Source organism: Eptatretus burgeri, chromosome 2 (assembly GCF_056783735.1).
Source record: "Eptatretus burgeri isolate ZD-2024b chromosome 2, Ebu_testis_v1, whole genome shotgun sequence".
Lineage (NCBI taxonomy): Eukaryota > Metazoa > Chordata > Myxini > Myxiniformes > Myxinidae > Eptatretus > Eptatretus burgeri.
Genome location: NC_140962.1, coordinates 17,219,492 through 17,241,991, shown reverse-complemented (window position 1 = coordinate 17,241,991; position 22,500 = coordinate 17,219,492). Strand labels below are relative to the sequence as shown.

General features: G+C 43.7%; 1 protein-coding gene across 1 annotated transcript in view; it reads right to left on the bottom strand.

Moving 5' to 3' along the window:
• LOC147031494 (HEAT repeat-containing protein 5B-like) overlaps nt 1-22,500 on the bottom strand; it is a 122,632-nt gene that overhangs the window by 19,108 nt on the left and 81,024 nt on the right. The window contains 10 exon segments of the mRNA XM_085864153.1: nt 6,680-6,713; nt 6,715-6,864; nt 6,866-6,906; nt 11,205-11,273; nt 11,276-11,334; nt 11,631-11,635; nt 12,727-12,764; nt 12,767-12,831; nt 12,833-12,914; nt 18,219-18,491. Coding sequence (XP_085720279.1) covers nt 6,680-6,713; nt 6,715-6,864; nt 6,866-6,906; nt 11,205-11,273; nt 11,276-11,334; nt 11,631-11,635; nt 12,727-12,764; nt 12,767-12,831; nt 12,833-12,914; nt 18,219-18,491 — 816 coding nt within the window.

Below are 22,500 nucleotides of genomic sequence, written 5' to 3'. Positions count from 1 at the left end.
TTACGCCGGATGCCTCTTCCTGACGCAACCCTGGCCGCCTACGACACAGGGATAAGGATTGGGTTTCGTCACATCTCCGGGCTGCTCTACACCCCTTCCTCATAGGGGCGCGGCCCAGTGCAGAGCTCCCTGCCTTTCAAGCGATCCTCCAACCCAAGCCTCCGAGTACGGATTACAGGCGCACGCCACTACGCCCGGCATAGTTGGCTGATATGGGATGGAGAGAAGAAAGGTGGACATACTGTGGGCACACACAAGAGAGACCAAGTGGATGGGGAGAGTCAGGCTAGGAGCATTGGAGGCATGTTTCAAACTGTTCTCACCATGGTGTGGACGGGAGGAGAAATGAAATGGGCAGGGTAATCCTGCACACGGAAGGAAGATTATGTCAAGAGGGTATTGGAGGTGAGGAGGAGTGTCTGACCAGAGTGGATGAGTGTGTGAAGTTGGAAATTGAAGGAGTGATGATGAATGTCATCAGTGCATTAATATGCAATCACGGTGATCTGGGGTGTGAGATGGAGCATAAAGAAGATTTCTGAGAGTGAGTTAGATGAAGTGGTGGAGAGTGTATCCAAGGATGAAAGAGTGGTGTGATTGGAGCAGATTTCAATGGGCACATGTTGGGGAAGGGAATAAAGAGGGGATGAGGAGGTGATGGTGAGGCAGGTACGGTCTCAACAAGAGAAATGTGTGGAAGGGCAAAATGGTGGTAGCAGTTTGCAAAAAGAATGGAAATGGCAGTGGTAAATACAGGATATTTCAAGAAGAAGCGAGGAAACACAGGGTGACGTACAAGAGTGGAGGAAAGTGCAGACACAGGTGGGATTACATCTCTAAGCAGGGAGATGCAACCTGAAAGAGAGATTAGAGACTGTAAGGTGGTGGCAGGGGAGAGTGTCGTAGCTCGACAAGGCATCGATTGGTGGTCTGAAGGATGATCTCTTGGAGGTGAGGTTGGAGGAAGAAGAGTGAGGGCTGAAATCTCAAGGACCAGGATGGTGGAAGCTGAAGGTGAAGGAGGAAGACTGTTGGCGTGGAAATTTCGGGAGGAGGCGAGACAGGCGTTGGATGGTGGGTGTAAAGATGGCTGGTGATGATTGGGCAACTACAGCAGAAGTGGTGGGAGAGAGGGAGAGATAGCCTCAGGAAGGTACTTGGTGTGACATTCTGGACAGAGGAAGGGAAGATAAGGAGACTTGGTGGTGGAAATTGAGGGGCACAGGAAAGTATAAGGAAGAAGGGGTTGGTGAAATTGGAAGTGGGATAGTCAGAGAGATGAAGAAAGTAGGCAGGAGTACAAGGAGTGGCGAGCCAGAAAGGCAAAGAGAGAGAGAGAGGTGGCAAAGGCTAAGAAAAAGGCATATGACGCAGCTGTATGAGAAGTTGGATACAAAAGAAGGGGAAAAGGGATTTATACCGATTGGCAAAGACAGAGGGACCGAGTTGGGAAGGATGTGCTGCAGGTTAGGGGTGATAAAGCGACGCAAATGGGAATGTGCTGGACGAGTGAGGAGAGTGTGTTGAGAGAAGGGGTGATGGAGGCTTTTGAGGAGCTGATGAATGAAGAAAATGAGAGAGAGAGAGAGAGAGAGAAGGTTACAAGAGGTAGAGATAGTGAATCTAGGGAAGTGGGGGTGATCAGTAAGGATGAAGTGAGAACTGCTATGAAGAGGACGAAAAGTGTGAAAGGCAAGGCTTGGCCCAGATGGTATACCAGTGGAGTGCATGGAAGTAAGCCAGGAGAGATGGCAGTGGGGTTGTTAACACAGATTGTTCGACAAAGTCTTGGAAAGTGAGAGGATGCCGGGAGGAGTGGGAGAGATTAAGTGTACTTGTTCCGATTTTTCAAGAATAAGTGTGATGTGCAGAATGTGGAAAATTACCACAGAGGGATAAAGTTGTTAAGCCACACCATGAAGTTGTGGTGAAAGAGTAGTGGAAGCTCGGTTGGAGAGGAGAGGCGTGACGACCTGTGAGCAGTGCAATATGGGTTTACATGCCAGGAAAGAAAACACCACTGATGCACATGTTTTCTTTGGAGAATGTTGATGGGAGAAGTAGAGGGAAGGCCAGAAGGAGTTACATATATTGTGTGTTTGTGTGGATTCTGGTGAAAAGCTTATGATAGGGTGCCAAGAGAGTGAGTTGTGGTGCATTGTATGAGGCAGAAGTCGGGAGGTGGTGGAGAAGTGTATGTGAGAATCGTGCAGGATATGTATGAGGGACAGTGTGACAGCGGTGAGGTGTGTGCGTGTAGGAATGACGGACCGGTTTAAGGTTGGGAAGTGGGATTGCACCAAGGGGATCGACTCTGAGCCCTTTTCCCTGTTTGCAATGGTGATGGACAGGTTGACGGACGAGAGATCAGACTGGAGAGTTCTCCATGGACTTATGATGTTCATGGATGACATCATGATCTGTGGAGAGAGAGTTGGGAGCAGGCTGAAAGTGAGCCGAGTCGAGAGGTGGAGGTACGCACTCGGGAGAGAAGGGGAATGATAGTCAGTAGGAGTAAGACGTGAGTACATGTACGTGAAATGAGAGGGAGGGTGGTGGTCTGGTGTGGTTGCAAGGAGTTGAGGTGGGGAAGGTGGATGGGTTTAACATACTCTGGGATCAACTGTCCAAAGTCATGGAGAGTGTGGTGGGAGAGAAATGAAAAGAGAGTGCAGGCAGGATGGAGTGGGTGGGAGAAGAGTTGCAGGAGTGATTTGTGACAGAAGGGTAGCTGCAAGAGTTAAGGGGAAAGTATATACAGACGGTAGTGAGACCAAAGGAAATCTGTTGTATGGTTTGGAGGCGGTGGCGCTCACAAAAAGACAGGAAGCGGAGCTGGAGGTGGCAGAGTTAAAGATACTGTACTTCTCGTGGGGTTAATGACGAGGATGGTGCAGGAGAAGGTCTGTAGTATCTTCGGAGGGACTGCACAGGTAGGGACGGTTTGGAGACAAAGTGAGAGAGGCGTAGATTGAGATGGTTTGGACATGTGCACAGGAGGGAAGCGGAGTATATCGGGAGAAGGATGCTGAAGGATGAAGCTGCCAGGCAGGAGGAGAAGAGGAAGGCTTGGGGGCCAAGAAGAGGTCCATGGATGTGGCAGAGGTGGACATGCAGGCTGCGGTTGGAGTGTCAATGGAAGATGTGGAGGATAGAGCGAAATGGAGACGGTTGATCCACTGTGGCGACTTCTAACGGGAGCAGCTGAAAGAAAAAAAGAAGAGTTCCTGTAGGTTTCCCTCTGCTGGGTAGTACATGTCACAGCAAAGACCTAAATTCATGAGCACCAAGAAGCTTTCAAAAGAACCTCCGGAATAAACTCAGTACCTCAGGGGATGGGTATAAAAATATTTCAAAGGCCTTGAATATTCCTCGGAGCACAATCAAGAGAATCATTCAGAAATGGAAGCATGCATGGTACCATGAAGACTCTGCCTAGATCAGGCTGTCCTCCAAACTGGATGATCTCAAACAAGGGATGAGACTGATCAGAGACACCACTGCAAGAGGCTAATGGCAATTTTGAAAGAGAGCTACATGCTTGTAGGACAAAGACTGGTCACTCACTATGTGCATGAGACAACAATATCCCAAAGACTCACATCTGGCCTGCAAGGTAGGGTGGCAAGAAGGAAGCTAGAACAAAAAAAGCCCACCTTTAGTCCCGTTTGAGGTGTGAAAAACCCAATCTTAGATTCTGAAAGGCAAAACGTTTTTTGTGATCTGACAAAACTAAGATGGAACTTTTTGGCCAAAATGCAAAACATTACATTTGGTGCAAACTCCAACACATCACATCACCCAGCTACACCCTCCCCTACTGTGAAGCATGGGAGTCGCAGCATCATGTTATGGGGATGCTTCTCATCAGCAGGGAATCGGGCAATTCTGTCAGGATCGACGGGAAAATGGATGGAGCAAAATACAGAAAAATCCCAGAGGAAACCTGTGCCCTCTGTAAGAAAGCTGAAATTGGGATGGAAGTTCACCTTTCAGCATGACAATGACCCAAAGCACACAACCAAAGCTACACTGGAGTGGCTAAGGAACAAAAAGATAAATATCCTTGAGTGGCCCAGTCTAGATTCTGTCGCAAATCCAATCGAAAATCTGTGGCATGACTTGAAGATGACCGCAACCAGTTCTGTCGACGACCTGGCATGTTCTAACCCCTCATGTTCATATTCGGTCGCGGACTAAAAATCGCGGCACCATTTCTTCCAGAAAATTGTTGAAATTTAAAAAATCTTTTAAAATGGACAATACTGGGAAATCCAACAAGGCGGCATACAAGATCATCAAAGCTTCTGAGTATTTTTGTGCATATCTCGGACAGATTTTGGTATATTGGTTTCTCCGTGCTAATGACACAAATTAACGCCATCAAGATAAACACATCACAGCAAACATCCAGTCGTTAATGTAAGACAAAATACCAAAAACAGGGATTAACATGTTGCCTCGATCGAGCCTGGTCAAGGTGAGTATAGTCAGCCACTCCACCGATACCCCCTCCCTCCTCTCCATGCTCACACAACACACAATTTGCTTTGCTTTCCGGCAGGCCAGCACATGAAAGACCCAACATGATTAGACATGGGTGGACATTTCCTCCACTGGTCATCGACTGCCTGTTCCACCCACCTTGTTGGAGCTTGAACAGTTTTGTGCAACATCATGGGCAAATATTACCTCAATCCAGCAGTGTAAAGCAGGAGGAGATCTATCCAATACACTTACAGGCTGAAATTTCTTGGCCAAGGTGCTTCCAAGGCACCAAGTATTAACTCAGGGGATGGACACTTATCCAACCAAAACATTCCAGTTTTGTATTTCAACACCTTTCTGAAATTTGTCAAATTGATGCCACTTTGAAGTTGTGGGTTACGATGTGTAAAGAAAGGTGGGAAAAGTGCCCACTTAATGTAATGGAATTCGAGGCTGCAAGGCAACAAAAGTGTAAAAAAAATGTAAAATAAGGTGTACGATTCTTCTTCAAAAAGTACCATCTACTGTCTAAAGCCAAAAATAGTCCAAATATCGTTCGCAGGTAGATCAAATACCACAAGCAGACCACGTGTGACTTCTTTAAGGCGCTCACTGGAGGTGAATAGAGCCGCCATCTACCAGGAGCGACTCCTTAAGGAACATCTGCTTCACGAGAGATTCCGATGAGAATCGCTTCTACAGAGTAACCATGAAAAATATGCGTATGTTCTATAACGTTACCAAATGACGCTATAATGTTCTGCAAGCTTGACATATCTAGAAAGTACTCACTGAGGTGTTCAATTTGAGGTACTACAATGACATGGTTCCTAAAAACTTGAAAATTTGACCCGGGGTCAAATATGTTTAACCTCAGGGTGCTAATCCATGCAGGTCAAGGCCACACCTGCCACCACAAAAATTAAATCAGCTGAGCGCCAGACCACAACTATATTATTACCATGAAGTTTGAATATCATCCGATCAAAATTACTCAAAAAATAAGGGTTTCGTCGACTTCCTGATTTACAGACAAAGTGACCTTGACCTTCAAAATTTTCTGCGCTGAAAGGGACCTCGATAGGCTTCTGATATGGCAAAGTTACAAAAATTTCCAATGATAATCAGTTTCTGCAGAATTTTTTATACGTGATTACAGACAAACAAACAAACAAAAAACATACAAGCTAATTAACATATCTCGCAAAAACTTCGTTTTATACATAAAAAGGACACTACATAATTCTTCGACCGACACGATGTGATGCACACTACCCACCGAAGAAGTGTCAGTTTCGATGGAAGCATAAAAAAATGTTGAAATTAAATCAGTCGGAATTTATTTTAGTTCGATGTCAAATTGATATTATATTTCACCATGGAATAATAATTATTTTCCATCTGGAAAACTCTTATTCTGTAAAGAATCTAGATCGAAAAAAAAAATGCTTAAGGTTCATTAAAGACATGTTCAAGGATGGATGGATGATCATCCCCATGCGTTGTTCGGGGTATGGGGTCACAAAGCGTTTGAAAGCCTCACTGGCAAGGGTTACAATCCTGGGATAAGTCAGGGCAGGAATTCTGTAATTTGTTCAGAGGACATGACGATAGCTCGCCTACTCCTTTTGCAAAGGACACACCGGATCTTTAAGGTCACACCAACTCTGTCATTCGCCCATGGGACGGGTAATCTACTAGTGTGTTCACCTCGGTGTTCTAAAAGCGGGTTGCAAACCCACAAGTGGATTGGTCAGCTCACCATCGTAAAGATCTTTTTAGTAATGCTATTCTGCTTTGGACAATCACAAGGCAGCTTACCAAACAGTTCTAAATGTGCAAAAGCATCACACCTTGTTAAGTAATGGGCGACTGGCTGTGTTTGCCACTGCTCTCCGCAGGCTGCTTGGTCCATGTCCTGTCTCTTTTCAAATGGCCCATGAGCACCGGCAATGAAAGCAGCATGTACCATGTTTAAGTCTTTGGGCCCTGACTCTGCCAGGGTTAGAAACGACCAACCTCCCACCGTGGAGAATGCTCAACCCATGCATATGGCTCAGTCATTATAATATTCATAGGAAGGTGCCACAGCTGTGCCAAGGCTCTTCAACTGGGATGTATATATGGGCATTGCTTAAGTTCACTTTAACCACTATATTCTACAAGCTTCTCACCATTTGTCCAACTGCATTGTTCTGTTCCTCAGCAAGTGACACCAGCAGCTCGGAGAAGGCGCAGTCCCTCCTGCACTGACTGCAGCTGCACCTGTCCGTCTGGCGTAGAGGCCCCAGCAGGCTTTCTGCAGCCGGCGAACAAGTCTCACAGAGCCAGGGACGGGACATAGGCTGCGGCATGTGTGCCCGCCTCTGGGTGCTGGGAATAGCGAGTGCAATAGCTGACAGCAAGAATGCAGCCAAACTGGAATGTGGACATGTACCATGGCAAAGTGATGTTTGGTGGCTGCTTGGACAGACCGTAGCAGCTGGTGTTTGGGTCTGCTGAACGCAAACACAAAGAGTTATAGTCAAACCTACTGTTCAGCAATCTCCAAAAGAAGTCAACAAAAATCATATCTTGCCTGTGGTGTTTTTTTTTTTTGTTTCCCTATACAAAGTCTTCACCTAGTGGGGCAGGAATCAGTAATGGCTGAAGGATGAAAGGCAAAGCACAGAGTGGGACAGGAGATGCAACAAGTGAGGAATTAAGTGAAAAAGGGAGAGAAGATTTCCAGAGGGTAACAGCATAGGAACCAGTGAGTATGAGAGTTTGATTGGGAGTGGTTAATGGGAGTAAGAAAGACCATGGGTGGAGGTGGGGAGGACAAGAGATGAGGTGGTTATGTTATGCCAACTTTGGAGAGAACAACTGCATTTGAGGAACAGCTTCAGGGAATGCAGTTTCACAAGTGGGAGAAAGGAGAGGAACAGAAAGAAGTGGAGGCCAGCAGGTAAGTGTGGATTTCATAGCATGGGCTGCTATGGAGAAACATTTTCAGATCCTTGAGGAAACTGGGGAGGGTCAGAGAGTAATCTATTTTTTGGCAGTCGTTCGTTGGAGGTCATATGGTAACCAAAATGTGGTCACAGAAAAGGTCAATTTTTTTTGGTGCTCTACGCCTGGGAAAGAAGTGATGGAGGCAGGAGATACAAGAACAACATAGCTCCAAAGGTTTAAGGATCAGCCTGTGACACAAATTACCTTGCCCCACATTTGGGGTGAAATTTGCATGGTGTTGTTCTGGGCCTATAGTTGGGCAGCAGAGCAAAACACCATTGTGCATTTGTAGATAAAAGTATCTAATTTATGCAAACATTTAGAAATAAAAGCAGGTTACTAACATTTTTAGATATGGAGGCACCGGAAAATTTCCACTCTGTGCACATGTGCAGTCATTTTTTTGTGAGTGCACAGGTGCCAAACAAGAAATTTGAATATATATTTGTGTTTCACAGAAATTAAGCAATTAAAGCTCCAAAATATCATCTCATATTGTATTCGTTGTGTTTTCCAAGTATGCCAGCACATCAATGGTCATCAACAATACTGGAAAAATCCAACAAGGCAGCATACAAGATCAACAACGCTTGGAGTATTTTTAAAAATATCTTTACAGATTTTATATATTTGTTTCTCCGTGCCACGACACAAATTAACGCCATCAAGATAAATACATCACATAGCAAAATATCCAGTCGTTAATGTAAGACAAAATAACAAAAACAGGGATTAACAAGTTGCCTCGACTGAGCCCGGTCAAGGTGAGTATAGCCGCCACCCCACCGATAACCCCTCCCTCCTTCCACATGCTCGCACAACATCACCATGGTAATCTCAATGATCAGCACATATAAATATATCACAATGTTCTTGGTCGCGTGATCACATGTACTGATGTTAATTACTGTGTCAGCCAGCATCTTTATAAAGCACAGATTTGGGGTAGTACCAAAACGATGGCTCTCGAGAAATTTTCAAAAAACTGCTTGGCCAAAATCAACATAACAGGAAGTGTACCCAAACAAGTGACCCAAGAAGGTGTGCTAATTACTCAACTTAGACATAATCATTTGACATAAAGTAGGACAAATTGCATCACGAATGATTTGTTCACAAGGATGATCTGATTTTATTTTATTATATTCCCATACAGCGTCCATGGGGGTTGGTTTATCTGTATAATCAAGGAGTCGTGATAATTACACGTGCAATTGTACTTCTACAAAGCGCAATTGGAGTTATAGTTAATTGGGAGAATACTTCATTTCAGCTTCCAGCAAAATGTACGGTCACCTGTCCTGATGCAACCTAAACAATAGTCACAAAAATATAAATAACAACACAAGAAAAATTAAACAATAAACAACTCGAAACAAGCGAAACACGTGTGGTTTAGAAAGGTCCTTCTTCATTTTTTTTTAATAGATGGAAGGAAGAAGACACACTATATGTTGAAGCGGCTTAAATTACTTAAAAATCCATATCTTTCATAAATAATTCACTTGTACTATTTTTTAACAATCGATCATTATTTTCCATGTCAATGCTGAGTTTTTTATAACTTCTTGTTTTTAAAAAGAGCCTGTATTGCCGCCTTTCCGCTTTCCATGAACGATATACGAGCAATGCTGAGACTTGTGTACATGCTCCGCATAATGACGTTCCGCCGCAGCTACCGTAGTAGAATTTCTGTTGCACAAGCTTCCGATTAAAATGATGCACAAATACGACTGGTTTTAAAATCAGTGTAACAAATTGTGCGAAGAAATCGTGAGAACGTAGATAACCTATGTGAACACGTACAATCGCTTTCATGATTTAAACTATATTTTTGAAGATGGTTTTCATGTTTGCAAATTCGGACATGAATAGTTCTTGATGAGCGACGGGACCATTTATTGATGGGCGACGCTCGCTAATGCGATTTTTCTCCGGTTTCGCTCGGCCAAGGGGGAGTTTGGACCAGGAAGTTGCAGAGGGAGTCCACATCTCACATATGTAAATCTGTGTATTAAATGTTTACTGTAGATCTAAATAGAAAGATAAAAGGTCAATAATATAAATATAAACGAAGTGTATGTGTATTTTTTTGTACTTCACCATACATTTATTATATATTTATTTCTAACCGTGGATTGTATTTTTAATAGGCCAAGTGTGGGGTAAGTGATCGTGTCAGGTGTATGACCCACGCTATATTTGTTTGGGGGTAGAAAATTTCGACATATGTGGTGCATGACTCAGCGTAATTTTTTGTTTTATAGTGGAGTGGGGAGGGAGATAAAACCATTATTGGGTACATTATTTGGTGAAATACTAAAATCCGGCTGTTATTTTGAAAACAAACAAACAAAAAACAAAACAAAACAAAAATAACCCCCCCCCCCCCGTGGTGGGGTGACAGTCATCTCTATAATACCATGTTCTCAATGTTCAGTTATGATGAAGATTGCTGCACTGCGCAGTCAAGCTGCTATAGTTTAAGAAGATGACTCGGCATTTTACAGCGCGCGCTACACGAAATTATATTTTTAAAATAAATGCCACCATTTACATTTCAATGAAGTCTTTGAAACTTTTTCATCACCAGACCTTCGGCGGAAAATGAAAATGTATACAAGGTCAGCTGTTATGCACACACCATTCACCAACTTTTACCATGCCCAGTAGAGAATATATAGCCTCCTGAAGGTAGGGCAGTTTTTGCAAACTTTGAAGTCATGTGACGTGAAAACGGTAAAGCTAATATCGAAAATCCGGCCCGACAAAAATTTAGATATTGTCCCATAGGGATTCTGCAGTGCTACAACAAAATTCAAGATCGCTTGAGAAATGTAGGAGGAGATAGAATTTGAAAATCGTCATTTTCGCAGATGAAAATCGTCATTTTCGCATTTTTTGCCAACTTTGAAGTCACATGATGCGAAAGCGAATATCGAAAATCCGGCCCGACCAAATTTAGATATTGTCCCATATATTTATATGCCACAATAAAATTCAAGATTGCTTGAGAAATGGCAGAGGAGATAGAATTTGAAAATCGTCATTTTCGCAACTTCAAAGGCCTCGTGACCTTGACCTTGAAAGTCATACCATCGTGTACGTCTCAACGACCTCTATCAGGATCACTAATGACTAGATCTCCCTCTTCAACTTAATTGTGAACGGACGGATCGAAGGACATCGACACCCATATTATTAGGTCATGCTAGAAGCGATGACCTAAAAAGGGCTTCCTCCTTCCTTTAAAAAATCCAAACGATGAACTGGTATTTTTTTGACCTTACACACTGCCCCCAGCCATTGACCAGAGATATCACAAATAATTGGAGAACCTTTGACAATTTAAACTAAACAAACACGATGAGAATGGCTTGTCAGAGTGCAAAAAGAGCTGGCTGAGGTGAGCTGGGTACCTGGTGCAAATAGAGGAAGAGGGAAAAAGAAATGGGTTGAGGAAGTTCGGAGACAAATAGAGAGGTAGATCTCGGCTGAGATGGGAGGATTGTGTGAGGAGGGATATGAGTAAGATAGGAGTGGTGGGAGAGTGGAGGGACGGGACAGAAGTTGGGGGAATTGTACAAGACAGCAGCTTTTAACATTAGGCCTTACCCATATAAAGGGAGATGAGGAAGAAGAAAAAAAAAACAGTGAACCAGCAGTCTTTACTAAACAATGCATGCAGCAATTGGGTACTTCAAACTCTAAAATTTTCGAGCTCACGTGTTCATTCGAGTCGAGCGCAGCACGAAAGCGGTCCATGTCACGTAGGCTCGTGACAGCACATCATCAGACCGAAGGAAGATCGCAAGTGCAGTTAATATGCAGCCTTCATCAAGCACCCCACAGCTTGCAAGAAAGTCACTGAGTGTCAGAGCCGATGTTGTTCAGGTGAAGCAGGCCATCGTATTAAAACACCATGGAATCACATTCGTGTGAATGTTTTTCACCGACACTTTGCGCAGCACCAAACTACAGCTCAAACTGCAAATTATTGCCATTTTCTGCTTAATGTCTTTCTCTGCAGGTCGAGTTGTAAACAGCTTTTGACATGTGCATATTTCATCTATTTATTTTTCACACACACACACACACACACACGTTGATTTCATTGCAGGTACCCTCGGATGTTTCAGCAGTGTGACCACTCCTCATTTTCATAAATGCCAAGGTGAGCCAATGAAAACCAAGAATTCACAAGGTTTCGGAAAAGCAATGATAATAGAAAACCTATACGCCAAGAAAACCTATAGAAAACCAAGACGCCAAGGTGAACAACGAATAGCAAGAAAAAGCCAAGGAGGGTCACACTGTGTTTCAGTACAAGGTATGTGCAATACCATGAAAACTAGCATTGTTTAAAATATCAATATTTGACAGCTAACATCCATTTAGACCCCTTGTACAAATAGTCAACAGGTTAAGTGCAAAACTTACTCCCACCAAAAAGCAAAACAAACATAATCTCAGATGTTTTGTGTGCGATGCTAACTATAGCTCATTCCAACAACATTGTAAATCAATTTAGGAATGTTACTCAAGATCAGGAAAATACACATTTGTACAAAGTGCTCTCCTTGCTACCATCTGAACTCCTGGCTCGTGACATGAACTCAGGTTCAAATCCCATACACTTTGTGTTTGTGCATTATTACCCTGCACGGAAATCAGAGTTAAGCAATTCTGTCCGTCCGTCATTGGTTTATGATCGCGGTACAACTTTCTTCAATGGAATGTTATCAATCGAAACATGAAAGGAAGACAAGCTTGTCGTTACAGTACTTTGTCTCTGAATTCATCCACACCGCACATGTGTAGAGGGGAGTGAGATATAATTTGTCTGCCTGTCTGGCAGTCAAACAAAATTGAAATCAGTCCAAATAGGAAATACTGTTTTTAAGGATGTTATAAAGGACACATGACCAGGCAGAATCGTGAGTTCGATAAGGTGATATCATAGACTGGGTAATACACCCGAAATTAATTATGCTTTAAACTCCTTTAAACCTTTATTTCAATTGAATTATATACTTGAACCCAGTAGAACACAAATCACCTTCGTACATTTAAGAATCATGCTATACTGTATATTGATTATACATTCAGCATGAGATTGTTCTTTTTATTGGGTTGTATTATAAAATAAATGGAATATTTGCCTATAAAAGTTCCGAGAAGGAAAATGAACATTTTTATTTGACGAGGAAACTGTAGGATCCCATTTAGTATTATGACACTGACCAGAGTGGGAAAGTCAAGGATGGTGGCAAAACTGCAGGTGACCACTGCACACAGCTCTTGGGATTCTGGCCCAACGTCGAGGAGAAAGAACCCTCTTTTACCTGTCAGGAGTGATGAATCGGCAAAGCGCATGGCAGTTCCCTGTAGTACACCTGTTATCAGGAATAACACTGTTATAGACACCGCCCCTGCACACAACACATGCAAACAGCACTGTAGCAGCATTCTGATAGCTTGATGTATGACAAAAACATTACTAGAAAATCTTCCACATATGTACAACCTCACGAAAAATGTGCAAGCTCAATTTAAGCAACAATCTTGGAGACACATTTTCGTTTTCAGGTATCAAAAGACAAAATCACCTTTAAACGCAAATTTCACAGGTAGCTGTGAAACACTGATGTTTGCCATGTCATTGTTCCTGCACGTGATTAATGTCCAAGGGTCGGATGAAAGAATGCCTCTTATTTTATTTTGTAAAATATAATTCCAATGCCAGGAGATACAAACCTTTCATTGTGATCCCACGTACCTTTCCTACGACTTTGGTTAAAAACAAAAATAAGATGCATTATTTCATCCTGACCTCATCCTGACAATGTCTACCATGAGCCTGAGATAGGCATGATGTTTCCAGCTTGAAAAAAAGAAAAAACAAAAAGAGGAAAATATTGTGAAAAAGGAAATTTTAAGTCCAGGAAGCAAGAAACATGCAAGTTTAAGCTTTGTGTATTTAACAAATTGAATGCGTATACAAGAAGGTCGAGGGTACGAGATGCTGGGGAGGTAGGAAAATGAGTCGAGGCGGTCTTTTCACGATACAAACTGAGACCATTTGATGAATATTTTGGTTAAATGGAATTTCCTCTTTCTTGTTGAGTAGACAATATTAAATCAACATATTGGTTACCTGGAAGTTTGTAGTTGGTTGTTGATCTGGTTTTTTATTGATTATTATCATAATTCAGTGTCTTGAAGTGATTGTCAATATTTTAACTTTCATACAATAACTCATTTCATACTTTTAAGTCCATCGATGGTGGCCACTGCTGAATCCTTTTCATTAAATGCAAGATAAGCCGCTGACAGATATTGAAACATGATGTTCAATGCTGGCAAGTCATACAGTCACACTGTCTCTCCACAAGATCGACAAACAAACTATCCAATCATCTCTGGACAGCCAATGGAATAGGAAGGTCCGTGGAATTCCTTGGCTTCACGATCTGCCATGTCAGAGAATCATCATAAAGTCCATCCACCATCTGGGTATCCTATGTAGACAAAGGCATTCCTGAGCCATAGACATCACGCTGTGCAAGATTATAGGAACTCCGTGGAGTATGTCTCAGTTCTGTGCTTGTGCTCATGTTATTGCCTCTCTAATGTGGTCAAAAAAATTTCTGCACCAATTAAATCTCAAGACAAATATTCCTAGGACTGTTACTTCCTATACAAGTTAGAAGACTATTTTATACAACTCTCCTTGTCACACCTTGACGTTAGCCAGCATATGGCAAGGTAAATGTATAAAACGCTGGCGTACGCTGAACTATTGATGTTTTCCAGTTTTGGACATAACGAGTTCATGTTAACGTTTTAGTAACACACAGAACGTTTCAATAACATATAGGTAACTTATACCAACGAATGCTGATGTTGTCGGCGTTAACAACCTATGCCCAACGGCTAACTTCATAGCGTCGTCATACGGACACGTGGCTGGTTATTATAGGCTGCGGCTCGACGATTCAAATCATAACCGCCAGACATCGAAGTGAGCGCTGTCACACCTTGACGTTTTTGCCACATGAAAAATTTGCCGAACCAAGCTGACACGTCGATACGTTATGGGTAAGTTTTGAAAACGTTAATAGCATGGCATAGTCGTAGTACGCTGGCATACGTCGTAGTACGCTGGCAGACATCATATGCTGGCACACGTCACGCCAGTACGTCGAGAAATTTTCAGCATGTTGAAAATTTCTCGACGCATATGACTCAGGGCCGCATATGCTAGCATAAGTTGTGGCACGTTACGCGATCGTTGACACACGCGACACACGTTACATGTACTACTCATAAGGCGAAATGCGTCGACGTAATGGTTAGCGTCAGTGTGGACTCCCTGGTTTTTTTTTTCTTCGGTATGACTGTGATGTTGACGCTGATTTTGAGTGCGGTTATGATTTAAATCGTTGAGCGGCAGCCTATTATGTCGACTTATGAGTAACACAAGTAATGTGTGTCGACGTGTGTCAACGATCGCGTAAGGCCTACAACTTATGGCCAAGTGCGGAACGTGAGCCATACGCTGGCGGGAAAATTTCAAGCATGGAAAATGTGAACACCGGCGTACTACGAGATGCCAGCGTACAAAGACGTATGTCAGCGTACTATGAAAAAGCCAGCGTACCATGACGTATGCCAGCGTGCTCTTAACGTATACAAACTTACCCATAACGTATTCGCGTGTGCCAGCGTTTTAGCCAAATTTTGCATATGTCAAGCATACGCTGGCTAAATCGTCAAGGTGTGACAGGGCCTACATCTGGCTTTGCTACTCCTTATCTCACTCTACCCACCCAAGACACCCCAGGTTGCACATTTTCTCAAGAAAGCCTCACCTGCTCACCGTCTCAAAGAGTTGGTTGACCTGCATTCATTTTTCCCGTTATTCGACTGTGGCATCATCTCCTTGTCTGTCGTCTCGTTCAAACTTCAGCATTTCAAATACGGTTTCCATCTGCACTTTCTGTGCACATCCATAATCTCTTCTACACATGCTTATTGTCCCATTCTGTGCTGCAGATTGCTACAGTTTTTGTTTTATCCGTGTGTGTGTGTGTGTGTGTGTGTGTGTGTGTGTGTGTGTGTGTGTGTGTCGTGCGTGCGTGCGTGCGTGCGTGCGTGCTTCACACTCTCCCCATACTTTGGTGGTCTGTAAACAGTGCCTTTTGTCATTTAGTTCCATGAGTCCAGACCTGTATGAAAAAGAGTTATGTAACCATACAATTCAAGATATTTTGAGACAGACTTGCGTCCGCATCTTATGCAACATCACCAAAGCGACGCTGCACCGCATCTTATGATTCTTATGTAGAGGAGGTATAAATGACAACCACTTGATGGGATCAATTATAGGTATCCTTAAAACACTCGATTTCACAGTCTTTCACGCAACTGTCGTTTTACAAACAAAATGCAACAATAATGTAGGATGCAAAGAAAGGAGAAGTTTATTTATCGTTTCCTGCAATTTGAGAAATAACCGGGATTGCATGACCGAGAGATATGCACACTTGCCTCGAAGATGTCGAGGTTTGGGTTTGAATCTCAACCTATCTACAAACTGTGATCCCGGTGCTCCACAGGCAGGAAGATTCATTAATGATGTGCCGTTCGAGAAACGGGAATCTTGTCTGTCAGAATTCATTGGTCGGTGGGAAAGATCCCACGGGGTCCTTCGTGAAGAGTCGGCGTGTTATCGCCGGCGCCATCAACAAGTTACAAATTCCTGGCCTAGCCCACAGAGGGCACTGCGCAAGATGCACTCAGCTGATGATGCTGCCCTGTAGCCCTGTGTTGCATCTGAAAGAAGAAGAAATAACTAAGACGAGTTGGTAGGTGGTGATGGGTCGCCGATCATAGAAACTATAAGACATAGAGCAAAAATGGATGTCATATAATGTATTGGGAATCACCTGAAGCTTATGCATATCAAATCTCGTCCAGTTCCAGCTGCTGATAGCGACTCGGAATCCATTTGAATGAAACACCGAAAATGCGGTTTTAATTCGGAAATCCCAAAGTTCATGGTGCTGTGGGTGAACAAAGATCTAAATCGAAAATCCTTGATTTTCAATTTATATTTTTTTGTATACCTTGGTCGAGGCTCAGAGCTAACACACAACTCACAGCAAGGAGGCATGAGACAAATGTGGGAGTGGAAGGACAAAACATTGAACAGACACAGGTGAACTGTGGAAGGGAGAGGGATTGACAACATGGCGAGGAGAAGATGGACATTCAGGCTTTCGAAGGAAAGCAGGAGAATTGAAGGAAGTTGGATTATCTAGAAAAGATCGAGGATTTGGATGGGGAAGATAAGATGGTGGTGAACAGCTGTTTTGACCTGAGGGAAGAATGGGAAAGAATAGAGTGAGGAAGTTTATTCCAAAGGCGGGAAAAAAGAGGAATGAAAGAGTGAAGATGAGCAGTGATTCGTGATTTTGGTAGTTTTACCAGAATTGGCGGACCTTGAGCGCCCTGTGCAAATGTGGTTGGGACAAATCGCAGAGAGAGCAGGGGGCAAGGCTGATGGGTCGGTAGAAGACAGAAAGAAACCAATAAGATTATGAGAGCAAAGACTCAGCTTTAGGGAGATGCCAATGATCAAAATCTCATGGTTTCGACACTCTACAGGCAGGAGCACCAGCCAAAAAAATATACAAAAGCTTTGAAGTCAGCTCAAGAGGGCCGAGGAGGCTGTGGGTGAACAAAGATCCCAGTCGGCGACTGGCTTTTGTGCACAATGTATTCCAGATGATTAGTGTGAATTTTCATGACCATCCAACCATAATCCTAGGAGGAGTCGCATTTGGCGCGAAGGCACCTCCAGCTCTCGCATATTATCGATTTTTGCACTAATTGACCTTTGATCCCTAACCTAAGTGAAATCGGTCAATAGCTCCTGAGGCAAAGTTGTAGTACTCATTGAGTACCATGAACCTGCAAAGTTTCATTCGTATCGATGCACTCACCTGGTCGCTAGGGGGCCTTCAATTTTCGCGCATACCCTAATTGTAGGGGGGCGCTGTGGGTAAAGTATTCCATATGTCACAAAAACCGGAATATATTTGATAGAGCATCACCTGCAGATCATTCCTGCCAAATTTCATAACCCTCAGTGGGATAATGGCTTTCGGAATTGATTTTGCGTGAACGATACCGATTTTGAAGGTTTTTCGGTTGTTGCTAGGGAACCAAAGCGTCCCAAGCAACCATCACAATTTCCAAAGTACGAGGTCATAAGATGTACCTACCACCCGAGTTTGGTCAAAATCCGCCCACGTTTACTACCAATTATGCTGATGACAAACGAACAAACATCCAAACAAACAGACAGAATTACTGACAATAAGGGTCACCTATTTCGGCGACCCAATATTCAGAAATCGAGAAAAGTTGTCGTCAAACAGATGATTCCCCTGCCTTCGAGCCAAATGGAAAAAAAAAAAACCTCAACCAAACTGATCAGAGGTCAGAGGAAGTCTCAAAACACAGGTCGTAAATTTTGTTCATCTTTACATAATTTTTGCTTATTTTGATTAATCGCTTGAAACTTGGTAGCAACATGATGATTCAGCTTCATCTATTATTTTTGCACAAGCACAAGACATTATATTCATGGGACCCAAGGCTACTGGGCAAATCACCAAATAACTTGTATTTAAAGCAATTCAGGTTCCCAACTCTTCTTTGCACACCTGCTGGAGAGCAGAGTGAGGAAAGTACAGCCAAAATGTCCACAGCTTGGCACACAAGTTGGGCACCAGAAGATGGAAGCTGCTGTGGTGGACGTGGGCCCTTGCCGGATGTCCCCAAAAGTTTTGGATTGAGCTGTGGGAGTTGGCGAACCAACACGCACAGGCATAGTTCCATGGCCGCAAGACAAAGCGAGGAGCCAGGCTCTAAAATGCCAGTTTCTTCACCCTCACCTACTTCTGGCACACTTTCTTTCTCTGCTGCACCATCATCCTCTGTACAGAAGAATGGGAGAAAAAGAGATGTGAGAGTGCATCATGTAAATGAGAAAAGCAAGAAGGTAAACAGGCAATTACGTACACATTTTGTTTTTTAATGTTTTGTGAGATCTGCTTTCATGACAAAATATGAATATTAATACAGTCATCGTTGCTGCCATATATTACCAGTCAACAGTGGCTGAAAACGAAGTGCGACATAGACAGCACACAGACATGGTGGAGTTTGTGTGTGCCTGCATGTGAGGAGGTTGGAGGAACGTGTATAGGTCGGGGCAGGCATGGAGGCAGGTCTTTGCCAGATAGAGAGATAGCTCGTTTTTTATTTATAAATGCTCCCACACAGTTTTATATCGAACATTGTGGTTAAAAAAGAAACGTTGCTGTTTGGGCGTGTTTTATTGCCCAGGTAATGCCCTGTTACGCTGCCTTCTCTCCACTTAAAATGCTTTTCCTCGCCCTCCCCTCGTACTACCTCACCCTCCCCTCGTGCAACCTCCCCCCTCCCCTCTCGTGCCACCTCTCCCACCCCCCACGCTGCCTCTCACCCCCACGCTGCCTCCCCATCTCTCCCCCACGCTGCCTCCCCATCCCCTCCCCTCACGCTGCCTCCCCATCCCCTCTCCTCACGCTTCCTCCCCATCCCCTCCCCTCACGCTGCCTCCCCATCCCCTCCTCATGCTTCCTCCCCATCCCCTCCCCTCACGCTGCTCCCCATTCCCTCTCACGCTGCCTCCCTCATTCTCTCTCCTCACGCTGCCTCCCCCATTCTCTCCCCTCACGCTACCTCCCCATCCCCTCCCCTCACGCTTCCTCCCCATCCGCTCCCCTCACACTGCTCCCCATTCCCTCCCCTCACGCTGCTCCCCCATTCCCTCTCATGCTGCCTCCCCATTCTCTCCCCTCACGCTACCTTCCCATTCCCTTCCCTCAAGCTGCCTTCCCCCGTCCCCGCCACCTTCCCCCCTTCGTGCTGCCTTCCCATTACACTGCCTCCCCCTCCCCTCATGCTATCCTCCTCCCAAACCCCCTCTCCCACAATCCAACTCCCTGGAGGTCTAGGAGAGGAAGAGGTGTCAAAGAATGTGCAAATTGTAGAAATGAAAGCTTTTTTTTTGTTTGTTTTTAGCAATCGAGACATCTGCTCGGATCAATTCCAGAATTTGTCGCAGGTTCAGAGATTCTGGAGATTATCGTATGTGTGGAAATTAAATCAAGGCACGGAACACTGGTGCGGCTTTTTTGACAATTGAAGGAAAACACTCTTCCTTCCCCTCCCCTTCCCTCCTCTCAAAGCCCCTCCACCCCCAACAGACATCTTTGGGTGGTGTCCGGGCGTTGTTTAGTATGACCCGTTTGAACGTGCTGTTTTAACGTATCCAAGTTCATTCCATTCCATTGGGACCATACTCTATTCAGAGTGTTGGTGCTGCCCATGTTTGTTCAATCCTGTAAAATACCAGCATAACTGGACCATCCCTCCCCGCACCCGTTTTCCTTCAAGACCCCCTATCAAACGCATGTCCAGAACACCCCCATTTCTCTCCTCCTATCCCTCCTCCTTCCTTCTCTCTCCCTACCCCGTCCTCTTTCTCCCCCTCCCTCCTTTAATATTCCCATCAGCGAGGCGATGGGTTGTATTTGCTAGTATTTAATAAATCAGGCTCATGACACATTACAATGTAATATATAAACTTTTTTTTTCAATGAAGATATTAAATCTACAAATGTGGGAAATAACAGCGAATTAAGGGCTTACAATGAGTGCAAGTAGGTATTATGTATAAATATAGCAGGTACCTTCAGTGCTGCGACGTTTCTCACTGACATGTTCCTGTGCAGCACGGACAGCTTGACGTGTGACAGCAAGGATAAGAAAATGAACACGTGGTATGTCCCTAGTCAGCAGCAGCCGGTGCAAAACACTCAGCAGTTCCACTCCCAGTAACTGTATGCAAAAAAAAAACCCAGCAAAATCGATTGCATTGGACGTTGCATGTAAAATGATCAAGTTTTCTTTGAATCAAACCACTTTTAAGATCAAAATTATTAACCACTTGTACAGCCACAAATGACCCAAAATGATTCACCTTTATTAATCCGAACAATACCTATGCAGCTAAAAGGTTAAAAAAAATTTTTGCACCTGGTCAGCACCAAGCTTTACACGAGGCCAAGGAGAGTTTAAGAGGGTATAAAGGGCTTGTAGGCACTCGACCACACAATCAATTGGCTCCTGGACCCGTGGCGAACACAGGAATTCAACACCTATACCTGCAAGACAAAAGATCCCCCGTAGATCAGAGAGGCTATAATTATGCATGCAACATAAATCGGAAACTCAGTTTTACTTCTTGCAATTGCTGCTTCTAGTTACACAACAGCATTGGATACAAAATACACAAGTAGTGTTTAGATGTTGTGATGAGGCGAGCTAACACAGCAAGATAATCATGAACACATCATTGCAAATATGCCACTGATATTAAAAATGAAGAGGCTGCAGGGCTTGAGAATCTGACCTGGGTACTGGTACACAATGGCCTGATATTTTGTAAGGTACAATTATTGAATCTTTACATTCACAAGCGAATGCAAGATGGGACTACGAGCTTAACATGTCCCCACCACATTTCCGTAGGGTGCTCAAGGTCCGGCAACAACCCCCTTCTGGTAAAACTACCAAAATCACGAATCACCGCTCACCTTCACTCTTTCATTCATCTTTTTCCCCGCCTTTGGAATAAACTCCCTCACTCTGTTCAATCCTATTCTTCCCTCCAGGCCTTCAAAACAGCTGTTCAGCACCATCTCTTATCGTCCCCCATCCAAATCCTCGGTTTTTTTCTACCCCCGTTAATCCACCCCAAACCCACCTCTTTCAAATTCCCTGCTTTCCTTCCTCAAAGTCACCGTAATGTCCATCTTGTATTCCCCGTGTTCCCCGCCCCATCCCTCTCCCTTCCACAGATCTAATGTCTCTGTTCCCCACTGTTTAGTCCTTCCCACTCCCACCCCTCTTGTTTCATGCCCTCCTTCCTGTGCATGGTGTGTTAGCTCTCATATGAGCCTCGACAAGGTATACAAAAAAAACAAAATTCCCAAGAAAGGATGGCACACTCATTTGGAAAATATTGTAAAGCTGACATCTCAAAGGCGAGTATGTAACCTCTGAGCTATCCTGTCAACCTATCAAGCCGCTTTCTACTTTTCCAGATGAGTAAAGAATTAAACATTTATCTCTGATTTGTAATTGACCGAATTGATCCTCATGACTAATATGGTAAGAATTTGAAAAATCCTGGAACCTCTGCTTGTTTGTGACTCGAGAGTTCATAGTACACCGTACCCCACACAGACTTGAGAAACAAGGACATGGGCGGGGTCTACGAGCAGCAAATTTGATTGGTCGTCATGACATAAAATGCCATATAAATAATATTTTGTCCAAGTACTGCTAAACGGAAAGGTTTTGAAAGTGCCAAAAAGGTGATTTGTATTCTGCAGTGTTCAAGTATATAATTCAGTTGAAATAAAATAAAGATTTTAAAGGTCGAATAATTTTTTTCACACCGTTGATGCAGCGTCCTTTACCCCACCATATTTAAAACGTTCCATTACTTATTCAAGCATGTTGTTTGTCTCCTTTTTGAAGTCCTGAAAAACAGTAAGTTTCCTGTTTGGAATGATTTTCAATTTTGTTTGACTGCCAGGCAGGCAGACAGATGAAAACAAAAATTATTTCATTCCTCTCTGCACATGTGCCGTAAGAATGAATTCAGAGCCAAAGCACTGCTAAGCTACAGATTTGTTTTGCAATTCATGTTCCCATTCATTTTAAAAATATAACATATAATTGATATCAAGTTGTTCCTCAATCATAAACTGACATTTGTAGACAGTCAGATGTGAACCAATTGCTTAACCACGCTTTTCGCTTCATGCGCGCGGGGTAATGACCTGCACACTTGATGTTGGTGTAGCGTGGGTCGCAGGTGTGTGTGTG